Source organism: Mobula hypostoma, chromosome 6 (assembly GCF_963921235.1).
Source record: "Mobula hypostoma chromosome 6, sMobHyp1.1, whole genome shotgun sequence".
NCBI classification, from domain to species: Eukaryota; Metazoa; Chordata; class Chondrichthyes; order Myliobatiformes; family Myliobatidae; genus Mobula; species Mobula hypostoma.
The window spans coordinates 112,178,325-112,192,365 of record NC_086102.1 but is presented as its reverse complement, the minus strand read 5'-3'; the positions used below and the strand labels follow the sequence as shown (position 1 = coordinate 112,192,365).

General features: G+C 51.0%; 1 protein-coding gene across 1 annotated transcript in view; it reads left to right on the top strand.

Annotated features, from left to right (window-relative positions):
* Positions 1 to 14,041, top strand: part of LOC134348745 (rac GTPase-activating protein 1-like) — a 38,803-nt gene that overhangs the window by 11,689 nt on the left and 13,073 nt on the right. Inside the window, exons 8-13 of the mRNA XM_063052547.1 lie at positions 256 to 398; positions 1,243 to 1,407; positions 3,276 to 3,371; positions 5,660 to 5,858; positions 8,583 to 8,685; positions 10,567 to 10,699. Coding sequence (XP_062908617.1) covers positions 256 to 398; positions 1,243 to 1,407; positions 3,276 to 3,371; positions 5,660 to 5,858; positions 8,583 to 8,685; positions 10,567 to 10,699 — 839 coding nt within the window. The remainder of the gene's footprint in view (positions 1 to 255; positions 399 to 1,242; positions 1,408 to 3,275; positions 3,372 to 5,659; positions 5,859 to 8,582; positions 8,686 to 10,566; positions 10,700 to 14,041) is intronic.

The window sequence follows — 14,041 nt, the reverse complement described above, 5'->3', positions numbered from 1 at the left end:
TGGCAGAATTTGACACAGCCTAGATGGGCTGGAGGGTTTGTTTCTGTTCTATAGTGCTCCATGACTTCTATCATTTGCCTTGAATTTTTCTGAAGTCAAGTCACAATCCTGAGCCCTGAGGGCAGGCCAGCAGTGTGTTTGAGGTAGTGAGCCAGCCTCAGGGCAAGAAGTCGAGCGGAGTTTGGGTGGGGGAATGGTGGAGTGGTGGAGTGGGTGTTGCAGAGAACACGTCTCACCACTTTTCTTCTCCCACAGAGCTGGCTGATGGTGGTGTGAGAAACCAGCAGACACCACAGACCACTCCAGCGCCTCCAGCAGGGATCCTATTCTCACCGGGGGGATTATCCGGCCCTGAGAACAAGGCTCCATCCAGGCCCCACAACTTTGTCTCTAAAACGGTAAGAGGCCATGGTCTGAAATGGCGGCTTGGGTGGGCACTGCTGGGGAGAGACCCCACCCCCAAGGGAGAACAGACTCATCACCAGCAGGCTGGGGAGTGCAGGGCTCCAACCATCTGACCAGCAGAGTCTCAACACCGGAAGGCAGGATTTCCCAGTGGCCACCCACTTTAACTTAAATCCTCATTCCCATTCGGACACATCTGACCACGGCCGCCTCTACTACCACGATGATGTCACTCAGCTTGGAGGGTCAACACTTGAAGTACTGTCTGGGTAGCCTTCAAACTGATGGCATGAACATCAATTCCTCAAACTTCTGGTAATTTATCCCCTTCCCCCTTCTCTTTTCATTCCCCTTCTCACAATACCACCTGCTTCCTCTGGTTCCCCTCCTCTCCTTTCTCCCATGGTCTAATGTACTCTCCTTCAGCTTGTCACCTCTCTGATCTCTCACCTCCCAGCTTCCTGCTTCGTTCCCCTCCTGTACACCTCCCATCTCTTGTTCTGCTTTCTGCCCTCCTTCCTTTTCAATCCTGGTGAACATCGACTGTTTATTCCCCTCCATAGATGCTGCCTGACCTGCTGAGTTCCTCCAGCTTTTTGTGTTTCCAGCACCTGTAGAATCTCTTGTGTTTACAATAAACTTATTTCTGTTAATAACTATCACACGTAAAATGAGTTGGGGGCAGCCTGTGGGTGTTGTCACACATAGAGATGATGGGCCAAGGGGTCTGTAGGGGTGATTGACCCTGACTTGGTGACCCCCCCACATTGATCTGTGCAGTCTGCTCCTGCGTCACTGGGCCATGTACTCTCTGAACGATGTTTCCTTGTCCCTCAGATTATCCGTCCGGAATCCTGCCTTCCTTGCGGTAAACGGATCCGGTTTGGTAAGGTGGTGCTGAAGTGCCGTAGTTGCTGCCTGGTGTCTCACCCAGACTGCTGTAGACTGTGCCCCACCCTCTGCGCACCCAACTTCACCCTGACCTTGGTCAAAAATGGAGAGGTACGTACCCACCTGGAACAGCTCCCCGGGACCCCAGGGTCCCGCAGTCCACGTGGGGCAGTTGGTGTCTTCACAGAATCAGGATCCGGTTTAGCCTAGCGGGCCCATGTTGTGAAATTTGTTCTTTTGCAGCAGCACACATTGCAATACACATTAAGAAAAAAAACTATAGATTACAATAAAAAATTAAATAACTATTGGAAAAAGAGAGCAAAGAAAAAAGAAAAAAATCGGTGAGGTAGTGTTCATGGGGAGCCTGGGAAAGGGGGAGGCCACGTGACTACTGGTGGGCTGGTCGGTGCTTAGCAACAAGGTGAGGATGGATAACAGAGCGAGTGTGGGCAAACGAGGAGGCGAGGGTCAGAGGGAGAGGGAGAGGACAGGCTGCCCGCCAGCAACGGGTAGAATGTGGGCCAGGCTGAGTTTGGCCGGAATCGGAATCAGAGTCAGGTTTTTTATCGCTGTTGTGTTGTGAAGTTTGTCGTTTTGTGGCAGCAGTTCAGTGCAATACATAAAATCATTATAGATTACTGTAGATCGCAGACACACATTAAAAACCGCTGTATGCTACCTTGAGATTTGTTTCCTTGTGGGAACTTTCAGGAAAATAAAGAAATACACCAGAATTTACGGGAAAAAGACCCATAAATAACAAAGACTGACAACAACCAATGTGCAAAAGAGAACAAATAGTGCAAACGATAAAAACCCAGTCTGTCTATAACACTGAGTTGTCCGTATTAGAACTGATCCCACAGCCGACAGTCCAGACTCACTCTGTGTTGAGCTGGGTGAGTGAGGTTCAGCCAGTCGAGGAGTGGACAGCCGGGTTAGAGGGTGGTTAAGGGGGAGGGAGTGGAGGGGGGGGGTCGTGACAAAAGTTGTTTTAGAATTCATTGTGTTCTGTTCTGGAACTCGGTATTTGGATATGCATCCACAAACGTACAGCACTGAAAATTTTCAACCACAAGAAAACACTTTATTAGAGTGAGCGCAAATACAGTTCAGAAAGAGTAGTGGCAGGACAGAAATCAAATTAGTTCCCATCATACATTAACAAGTCAATGTCAGAGGGTAGCCACTGGCCTGTGATTTCTAGTACTCTCCCATCCCTCGGTGGTACCAGCTGTACACCTCTCCCCCCGGTCTCTTCTGACCAGCCCAGATAATGATTTTTTTTTTACCACTCTCCCCCATGTGGCCGCTGACTTGTTAGTCTGAAAACATTGCTGAGGACTTGTTCTCTCGTACTTTCTCAAAACAATCGCACTCCAAGCTAACACTTGTCTGACGGACTCCTGTTACTTTGGTGAGGGATCGCGTTTAACTCTTTCCTTGTGGGATTGGCTGGGTGCTGGGGTGGGGGTGGACAGGTGGTGCTGATGCTGTGGACGTGGTAGCTGAGCTTGGGGTGAAGGGTGGCTCAGTCACACGTCGCAGGGGGTTGTGACGGTCCTGGAGGTTGGGTTCTCGTCAGCTGGAGGTTATAGTCTTGTGAGACCATGGATCTGCGCCTGGAAAGTCTTCACTCTCCAGGGCGCAGGCCTGGGCAAGGTTGTATGGAAGACCAGCAGTTGCCCATGCTGCAAGTCTCCCCTCTCCACGACGCCAATATTGTCCAAGGGAAGGGCATTAGGACCCATACAGCTTGGCACCAGTGTCGTTGCAGAGCAATGTGTGATTAAGTGCCTTGCTCAAGGACACAACACGTTGCCTCGTCTGGGGCTCAAACTCACGACCTTCAGGTCGCTAGTCCAATGCCTTAACCACTTGGCCACGTGCCCACAACCGAGGTTATAGTAGGAGGTGGGGAATTGGTGTCAGTGTGTGGTTCTGATGAGATCTGACCCCCCTCCACCCCCCCCCAGGGAACTGTTGCTGACTTCGCTCCTCCAACAGCCCCCATGATACCATCGCTTGTCATTCATTGCATCAGCGAGATTGAACGACGGGGGTTAAAGGAGGTGAGGACAGAACCCGCCACCCTCGCACCCTCGCACCTAGTGAGCCCGGGCGGCCCAGTTACACCCTGTGACCAGTTTAAGCTACTAACTCGCACACCTTTGGGATGTAGGTGCAAATCGTATGGTATATTTAAAGCAGAGGTTGACAGGAACTTATGAGCCAAGGCCTCAGGTTACGGGGAGAAGGTAGGAGAAAGGGGGTGTGAGGGATAGTTAGTCATGGTGGAATGGCAGAGTAGACTTGATGGGCCAAATGGCCTAACTCTGCTCCTCTGTTTTCTGGTCCTGTGGAAGCCAGGGTTCCAGAGGATGCCCAGAGTCCTGGGGAGAATGTACAAACTGTTTACAGATGGCAGTGGGGAGTCAAACCTGGGTGATTGGAGCTGCAATACTTTTGCACTAACTGCTGTGCTGCCCCTCCCATTAAACCTGCACCCTCCAGGTTTTGATTTGCCCCTACCCTGTGACCTTGTCTATACCCCTCACCATCTCGTATAGCTGGGTAAGGTCAGCCCTCACTCCCTACACTCCGATCCTGTCCAGACTCTCCTCAACTCAAATGCCGCAGTCCTGGTAACATCCGTGAACGTTTCCTGCACCTTCTCCAGCTTACTGATATCTTCCCTACAGCAGGCTGACCAGAACGCCACACAATACTCCAAGTGTGGTTTCACTGGTGTCCTGTACAACTGCGACATAATGTCCCAACACTCAGGTGGTGATGTTCATTACTCGGTCCCCTGACTGGGGGCCAGCATTGCCAATGCCTTCCTCACCTTCCTGTCTACCAGTGACAGCACCTTCGGGAAACCACGATCCTGTACCCCTGGGTCCCTCTGCTCTACTCTCAGGTCTTCTGCTGGTCCCTTATCTTTTGAGGGTTTAAATTTAATTATCAGGTCAGCTTTTTTGAACCACGCTCCCAAACTGTAGAACTCATCAATACTTAAAACTCAGTTGACGCTTTTAAAATACCAGCTCAAACCTTATTTAACTTTGCTTTGAACTAACATTTTGTCTTTTATTTTCATGTTTATTTATATTTTATTTTCATGTTTGCACTTCTTCGCATTGGAATGCACTTCGTATGAAAAGTGTTCTATAAATAACGTTATTATTACTAAATGTTTATTTTTTCCCCTTGGCTCAAACTGATGAAACCTGAGTTGTGGCCATAGCATAGTATTGTGGCTTTCTGGAGATTGCCACAGAAATTGCTGTGTAGCCCTCACTGTTTAATGCTGTTGTGTAGTGACTCCGGGATGATGGATATTACTATTGGGATCGAAAACCCTGTTCATGCTCCATAGTCTTTCAATTTCCTCTTTTAATTTGACATTTCTGGTGTGTTACAACATTCCCCGCAGACCTACCACTCACTCTGTCCTGTCCTGGTTTAATGTTACGAAATCCACTGCCTCACACTTGGCTGAGTTAATCTTTTACCCAGGTCCTGTTGTAGCCTTAAACAGTAACAGTACGGTTACTCTATTTCCGGTATCTGCAGAATCTCTTGCAGATGGTTTGTAGTCTTTCTGTGTCCGCCACACTACCGTTTCGCATTTCAACTGTGAAGTTCCTACCAGGTTCCCAGGTCACTGGCTGGGATCTCCCTGGACCATGGGCAGAATTAGGCCAATCAGCCCATCGAGTCTGGTATGCCATTCCATCATAGGTGATTTATTATCTCTCTCAATCTCATTCTCCTGCCTTCTCCCGGTAACTTTTGATGTCCTGACTAATCAGAACCCAACCTCTCCTTTAAATATACTCAATAACCTGGCCTCCACAGCCGTATGTGCCAAAGAATTCCACAGATTCACCACCCTCTGGCTAAAGAAACTTCTCTTCATCTGTTCTAAATGGGCATCCTTCTGTCCTGAGGTGTGCCCTCTGGTCCTAGACTCACTCACTGTGGGGAAACATCCTTTACACATCCACTCAGTCTAGGCCTTTCAATATTCAACAGGTTGGAGTGGTTGGGTTGACTTGAGTTGGGTAATGGGTTGTTCAGACCCCATCTTCTCTGTGGAATAATGAGCCATGCTCTCTCTTTCTCTCCCCCCCCCCCACTGCATGCTTACCCAAGGATTTACTGTATTCCCTGTTCTCTGACCCCTCCCCTCCCCTGGATGGCTGGGGATTTACCGTGTCCCCATAGTCTGTCTCCTCTGCCCAGCCATCTGGGGATTGACTGTGGCCCTGTGATCCGTTTGCCTGAGTAATTAATGTTTCTGTTCTGTCAACACCGTTTCCTCAACCCCGCCCCCCCCCAACTTCCCGGCCAGCCGGGGATTTACCGCATTCCTGGCTGTGAGCGTACGGTGAGGGAGCTGAGGGAGCGCTACGTGCGAGGGAAGGGGCTGCCTGTGCTGAGCCGCGTTACGAACATCCATGTCATCTGCAGTCTGCTCAAGTACTTCCTGCATAAGCTGAAGGAGCCGGTGCTGACATTTGGACTCCAGCCGATGTTCCTGGCTGCTACCGGTACTGTGTCGGCCTCCGCGATTCTCCACTCTGTCCCTGGCCGCGGGAAAGGGGCTGGAGGGGCTGTGGGGAGGGCGGGGGGGGGTGAGGAAGATGGAACATGTGGCGTGCTATGGTGGTGTAGTGTTTACACTGTCAGCACCCCAGGTTCGATTCCCACCCCTGCCTCTGAGGCGTTTGTACTTTCTCCCCATGACCCTGTGGGTCTCCTGTTGGTGCCCTGGTTTCCTCCCACATTCCAAAGACCAAGGATCGAGGCGAGTCGTGGGCACGCTATGTTTGTGTCAGAAATATGGAGAGACTTGCGGGCTGACCCCAGCACATCGTCTGGCTGGTGCAATCAAAGCATCTCACTGAATGTTTCAACGCAGATAAATCTAATCTTAATAATCTGTGGATTAAGTTGCCGGTGGAGGTGGTGGATTTGGTTTGATTTCAAGGTTTAAGAGGCGTGTGGATAGGTACGTGGATGGGGGGATTATGGAGGCTGTGGTCCAGGTGCAGGTCAATGGGAGTAGGCAGATTAACAGTTCAGCACAGATTAGATGGGCTGAAGGGACTGTTCATGACTGTGTACAGACAGATCGGGTGGTGCTGATGTTCAGGAGGACTTGGGTGTCCCTGTATACTTATCACAGAGGCTCACTCCATGCGAGGGGAGTGGGGGGGGGGATGGTGTGAATCCTCTGGGGATCTGACTACAGCAGCAAAGATTGTCCACATGTACATCGAAACGTGGTGAAATGAACACGGCGGCGAAGATTGTCGCGTGTACGTGGTGAAATGAACACGGGCAGCGAAGATTGTCACGCGTACGTGGTGAAATGAACACAGCAGCGAAGATTGTCGCGTGTATATGGTGAAATGCCTTGTTTCCGTCAAATCGGTGAAGATTGTCGCGTGTACGTGGTGAAATGAACACGGCGGCGAAGATTGTCGCGTGTACGTGGTGAAATGCCTTGTTTCCGTCAAATCGGTGAAGATTGTCGCATGTATATGGTGAAATGCCTTGTTTCCGTCAAATCGGTGAAGATTGTCGCATGTACGTGGTGAAATGAACACGGCGGCGAAGATTGTCGTGTGTACGTGGTGAAATGAACATGGTGGCGAAGATTGTCGCATGTATATGGTGAAATGCCTTGTTTCCGTCAAATCGGTGAAGATTGTCGCATGTACGTGGTGAAATGAACACGGCGGCGAAGATTGTCGTGTGTACGTGGTGAAATGAACATGTTTCCGTCAAATCGGCGAAGATTGTCGCATGTATATGGTGAAATGCCTTGTTTCCGTCAAATCGGTGAAGATTGTCGCATGTACGTGGTGAAATGAACACGGTGGTGAAGATTGTTGCGTGTATATGGTGAAATGCCTTGTTTCCGTCAAATCGGTGAAGATTGTGCTGGGTAGCCTGACAACTCTCTAACCCGAACTCGTAGGTCTTTGGAAGGTGGGAGGAAATCGGAGCCCCCTGGAGGAAACCCACGCCGTCTCGGAGAGAACGTACAAACTCCTTGCAGACAGCGGTAGGAATTGAATCCAGGTTTCTGGCACTGTGAAGCGTCACATTGATCGCAAGCAACACACACGGTGCTGGAGGAACTCAGCAGGTCAGGCAGCACCTACAAAGGGGAAAAACCAGCTGGCATTTCGGGCTGAGGCCCTTCAGCACTGGAAAGGATGGGGGAAGAAGTCAGAATAAGGAGGTGGGGGGTGTACAAGCTGGGGGGTGATGAGTGAGACCGAGTGAGGGGGAAGGTGGGTGGGTTGGGGAGGGAGAATGAAGTAAGAAGCTGAGAGGTGATTGGTGGAAAAGGTAAAGGGCTGGAGAAGAAGGAATCTTCCCCACCTCCTGGCATCTTCTGCCTTCCTTTCCAGGCCTGATGAAGGGTCTTGGCCTGAAACATCAACTGTTTATTCCTCTCCCTGGATGCTGCCCGACCTGCTGAGCTCCTCCAGCATTTTGTGTGCTACTCTGGATTTCCAGCATCTGCAAAATCTCTGATTTACACCAAACGCCACACTGCTGTGTCGCCCTGAACTGCGATTATGGAGACTGTGTTGGGTCTCTGCTGGGGAATGCTGGATGACTGTGGTGTCTGGACACGGGAAAGGATGTGCTCGTTACGGGAGGGTTCCCCAGGGATGGGGCGGGGAATGGGAATGTTGGGATTAACCTTGGGCAGTGTACGGCCTGGGACAGGTCTCTAGAGAGCCGAGGAGATCTCGTAGACCATTACGCAGTGACATGGGTGGGTGATCCCCAGGGTTCAGTGGGGAGGTACTGGAACCTCGTCCTGGGAGCATCAGGGGGTGAGGAGGGGGAGTTGGTGGGTGGGGGTCGGTAGGGGCTGAGGGGGTGGGTGGGGGTTGGTAGGAGCTGGGCTGGGTGGGGGTCGGTAGGGGCTGAAGGGGTGGGTGGGGGTCGGTAAGGGCTGACCAGTGACCAGTCAGTCCTGGTTCTGGGTAGAAATGGTGGCCGTGCTGGGCTGCATTTGATGTTGTCGCTGTTTTCACTGTTGGTGTTGTAAATACTTCCTTGGTGCCCATGGGGTGGGGAGTTGTGGAACTGGATGGGGGGTGAGGTTTGTGGGGAGGGGAGAGTGTGGACAGAGATCAGTGGTACGGTGTGTAAAGGAGGTGGATGACGGGCTGTGTCAATGTGGGATGGGAGGGGCGAGGAAAGGTAGATGTGAGTGCTTAACAACATGGTTTCTGTTTCTGCAGACCTCTCTGCCGAGCACAGCCAGGCGGAGCTGTGCCGAGCTCTGGCCACCCTTCCCCGCGCCAACCGCGAGACCCTGGCCTACCTCGTCACGCACCTGCACAGGTGAGTGGCCGCTCAGGCTCTCCAGCCGGCGGTAGTCCCATGGACCAGCAGGGGAGGGAAAGACCACTTAGCCGCCAACCCCTGGGATTTTATCCACATTTAGAGATGCAGCTCAGTAACCGGCCCTCCTGGCCCAACGAGACCACTCCACCCACGTGACCGATTAACCTACTAACCCGTATTCTTTGGACCGTGGGAGGAAACCAGAGCACCCAGAGGAAACCCATGCGGTCATGGGAAGAACGTACAAACTCATCACAGATAGTGGTGGGATTTGAACCCGGGTTGCTGGTAACGTTATAATGTCACACTGACCACTACACTACCGCGCCCTTTTGGCTTGGAACCTTTGTTCGGGCTGTGGGATCCCATCCGCATCCACCTGAGGTGGGAGAGGCCTATTTACCGCCCCCTTCTCCTGTCTGATTGCCCTTCGGTGAGGGGTAGAAGTGCTGGCGGTCTGAGCAGATTGCCTGGTGAAGTTTGGCCTTGTGACCTCCAGCACCCGTCCTGCCTGGGGTTGTGGGGAGGGAGTACCATTACTCTCTGATAGAGCACGGACCAGTACAGTACAGGAACTGGTCTCCCGGCCCACAGTGTTGTGTCGAGCCAAATAAATCGGTAATCGCTTGGCCAACTGAACTCCCTGTGCAATGTCCATATCCGTCTGTCTCTATCTTCCTCACATTCATGTGCCTATCTAAACGTGTCTTAAAAGTCCCTAATGGTCCTGCCTCTACTACTGGCCCTAGTAATACATTCCAGGCCCCCACCTCTGAACTAGCCCCCCTCAGACTGTGACATGCATACCCTCTGGTTTTGTACATTTCAACGTGGGGGTAAAAGAATAGACTGTCTGTCTAAACCTCTCATAATCTTAAACCTCCATCAGATCTCCTCTCAGCCTCCACCACTCCAGTAAAAACAACCCAAATTTGTCCACATGCCCTCTAATCCAGGCAAACATCTTTTGCACCTTCTCCAAAGCCTCGACATCCTTCCCTTAGAACTGTCCGCAATACTCCAGATGCGGCCGAACAAGTTTTATAAAGTTGCAACATATCTTCCTGACTTTTGAACTCAATATCTTGACTAATAAACGCAAGCACGCCCCAGTACACATTCCTGCAGAACACCACTAATCACTGACCTCCAGCTAGAATAAGACCTTTCAACCACTATGCTCCGTCTTCTATGGGCAAGCCAGTTCTGAATCCAAATGGCCAATTCACCACTGATCCCATGCATCTTAATCTTCTGGATGAGCCTCCCTTGAGGGACCTTGTCAAGTGCCTTAGCCATTCCATGTAGACAACATCTACAGCTCTACCTTCAATCACCATTGTAGCCTCATTTAAAAAAAAAACTCAAATCAAGTTAGTAAATATGACTTGCCCCACATAAAGCTATGCTGACTCTCCCTAATTAGGCCATGGTTTTCCCAATGTTCATAAATCCCATCCCTAGATTCTCTCCAGTAACTTCCCTACCACTGACGTGAGACCTATTGGTCAAAAGATTCCTGGATTATCCCTGGTTCCCTTGAATAATGGGACAACATGAGCTACTCGCCAGTCCTTCAGGACCTCACCTGTGGCCAGAGAGGACATGAAGATATTGGTCCTAGCTTCAGCAATCTTTTTTGCCGCTGTCAATGACCCTGTTGGTATTCTGCAGTTGTCTGGCTCCGGGAGTGTCCTGGCATGGTGTGGGTGGGGGTGGGGAATCTGGGACAGAGGTAGTGGACCTTGGATCAGATGTGATGCCCCCACACCCATCAGTCTAGTTCAGCTGCTGTTGGGTGGGGGAGACATCTGAACTAACTGAGCCCCCCCCCTCCCTGTGCTGTCTGACCCCTCCCTGCCTGTCTCCCCTGAGCAGGGTAATCAGCAGCCCAGCATGCAGGATGGATCAAAGGAATCTGGCCCGTGTCTTCGGCCCAACGCTGGTGGGACACGCCAAGCCCGACCCTCACCCGCGGGAGGTGTTTGAGGACATGAAACGACAGCCGGAGGTTGGTCCTGGGAATGCCTCGCTGCGGGGGTGGTGGAGTTGATTGGATTAGTCAGTACCAGGTCTTTGGCTGGGATTGTGGGGCTGCGTGTTCTGGGTGACTGAAGGGGTTCTGGACCCAGTGACCTGGTCCCTGTCACTCCCTTTTCTCCACACTAGGATTCAACTGTCAGCTCTCTCCCAGAACCTGACAATACTCCCCTTTTTCCCGTTTCCCATTCTGATTTCCCTCTCACACCTTCTCTTCTTACCTACCCATTTCCTCCCTCTAGATCCTCTCTCCTTCCCTTTCTCCTATAGTCCACTCCTCTCCTCTCCTCTCACTGTCCTCCTTCAGCCCTTGAGCTCTTCCAGCTTCTCACTTCTCCCCCACCCACCCATCCTCCTGGTCTCACCTATCACCTACCAGCTCCTCCTCCTCCTCCCCAACCCTGCCCACCCACCTTATTCTGGCTTCTGCCTTCCTTTCCACATCTGATGAAGGGTAGTCCTTGGAAGGTATTTGAAGGGACTAGAAATATAATATTTGGATGGATGGGGACTGATTAGTGACGGTCAACATGATTTTGTGTGTGGTAGGTCATGTCTAACCAATCTTGTTGTTTTTATGAGGAAGTTGCTAGGTAAGTTGAAGGCAAAGCAGTGGATGTTGTCTACTTGGACTTTAGCAAGGATTGACAAGGTCCTACATGGGAGTTGGTCAGGCAGGTTCAGTCGCTTGGCATTCAAGATGAAGTAGCAAATTGGTTTAGTCGTTGTCTTTGTGGAAAAAGCCAGAGAGTGGTAGTAGATGGTTGTTGCTTTGTCTGGAGGCCTGTGACTCGCAGAGTGCCGCAGGGATCGGTGCTGGATCTACTGTTTGTCATCTATATCAACGATCTGGATCTTTTTTTCCTCCAGACCTGATGAAGGGCCTGGCTCAAAACGTTGACTGTTTACTCTTTTCCACAGATGCTGCCTGGCCCGCTGGTGGGTGCGTGTGTGTGTGCTTTGGTTTATTGAGAACAGGAGTTGAAATGTTTTGCTGAATTTATACAAGACGTTGGTGAGGCCTCATTTGGAGTATTGTGAGCAGTTCTAGTCACCGGCCTACAGGAAAGGTATCAACAAGACTGAAGGAGAACAGAGAAAACCTACAAGGATGTTGCCTCGACTTGAGGATCCGAGTTGCAGGGAAAGGGTGAATAGTCCAGGTTCAGGTCGATGAACGTGGCAGGTTCATGGCTCAGCTTAGGTTCTATCACTGTAAGGTCTCGTCCTTTCAGTTCAGGTTTATTATGAATCCACTTTGCCTTACACAACTCCCTCCACGCCCCCCCCCCCCCCCCGGCCAGGTCTCGCACCATCCTGACACCTTGACTGGGAAATGCATCAATATCGTGTGTTTAAACGCAAACAACAGGAATTCTGCAGATGCTGGAAATTCAAGCAACACACATCAAAGTTGCTGGTGAACGCAGCAGGCCAGGCAGCATCTATAGGAAGAGGCGCAGTCGACGTTTCAGGCCGAGACCCTTCGTCCTGACTGCGCCTCTTCCTATAGATGCTGCCTGGCCTGCTGCGTTCACCAGCAACTTTGATGAATATCGTGTGTTGTTTGATATTCTCTGCTATGACTGGGTTTAAACGGCGGACTCCATCACCTTTCCCCAGAAATACAGGTGGTCAAGGTGATGGCTCCCCTCCCTCCCAGGGGCAGTCAGGGATGGACGACAAATGCTAGTAAATTTTACCAAATTCACTTTGCGAGCAGATTCCATAGATCGGAGCAGCCTGTGTTCACTTGGGGCCTGAGCGGTGGGAGAGGGGAAGGGAGAGGAGGATGGGGTGCGGTCACTGGGGTTGTCCAGGGTCAGAGCTGCTCTTCTCACCCTGTGCAGGGGTGAGCTGTCCTCACTGCAGAGAAGGAGCCACTGATGGACTGAGGGGCCACCGGCAGGAAGGGTGGGCAGGTGCCCAATGAAAGTTAATGCTGGGAGGTTTGAGGAAGGGGGGAGGTGAGTATTGGCGAGAGTCCGGGGCTTACCTGAGAGGGTGTGTTGGTGCAGAGGACCTGGATCCACGTGGATACAATTCCCTGAATATCGAGTGTGCTCAGTAAAGTGTAAAAGTTCAAAGTAAGTTTATTATCAAACTATATGTGTCGCCACGCCTTCACAGAAAAACAATTGAATCAATGAAGAACCTGACAAACAACATCTGAGTTATTCTGGGTCTGCAGAGCAGGGGTACTGTTGACCCACCAGCACACTCTGGGTCAGACAAGCTGGAGAACTGTCTGGTTCTGGTCACCACACCTCGGGAGGATGGGGAGGTCTCGGGGATGGGGTGGAAAAGATTCACTGAGATGGTTCAAGGGAGGGTTTCCAGCCCCAGGGTCAGAGTGGAGAAGCCCAAGGTGGTTCTCTTCGAGCAGAGAAGATTGGGAGGAGAGGTGGGATTGAGGTGGACTGTAAGACGTAGGAGCAGAATTGGACTATTCAGCCCATCGAGTCTGCTCTGCCATTCCATCATGGCTGATTTATTATCCTTTCAACCCCATTCTTCTGCCTTCTCCCTGTAACCTTTGAGCCTTTACTAAACAAGAACCTATCAACCTCTGCTTTAAATATATCCAATGACTTGGTTTCCACAGCCATCTGTGGCAATGAATTCCACAGATTCACCACAGTCTGGCTAAAGAAATTCCTCTCCATCTGTTCTAAATGGATGTTTTTGTATTCAGAGACTGCGGTCTGGTCCTAGAGTCTCCCACTATAGGAAACATCCTCTGCACATCCACTCTATCTAGGCCTTTCAATTTTCAGTAGGTTTCAATAAGATTCTTTCACCCCCCCCCCCACCCTCCATTCTTCTATGCTGTAGTGAGTACGGCCCCAGAGCCATCAAATACTCCTGAACAAGGCTGGGACAATGTATTGGGTTCCTATTGAAACCAAGTACACACAGCACTGGGCTCCCTGAGGGAGGCTGTTGCATTGAAAGTGGCTCCGAGAAGGTTTAGGGATTCCTTGGGGGAACCAGCTGAGCTTCCTAGAGAGGCTGGGCAGGCTTGGCTTGTACCTGCTGAATGTTGGAGTAAGGGGGCAGGGGACTTGAATGCAGTGGAAACACCCAAGGGGTCTTGGTAGGGTTGCTATGGGGACAATATTTCCTCTGAGGGGGTGAAATTTAGAAACAAGGGCCAGCGTTCATTAAACAAATGGTTTGTGTGCTTGGGAGAAATGAGATGTAATATTGGAGGTTGTCATACAGCTAGGAAACGGGTTCTTTGGCCCAGCTGGTCCATTCTGACCAAGACTGGCATCTAAGTGGTTTGGCCCATAATTCCTCTAAACCTTTC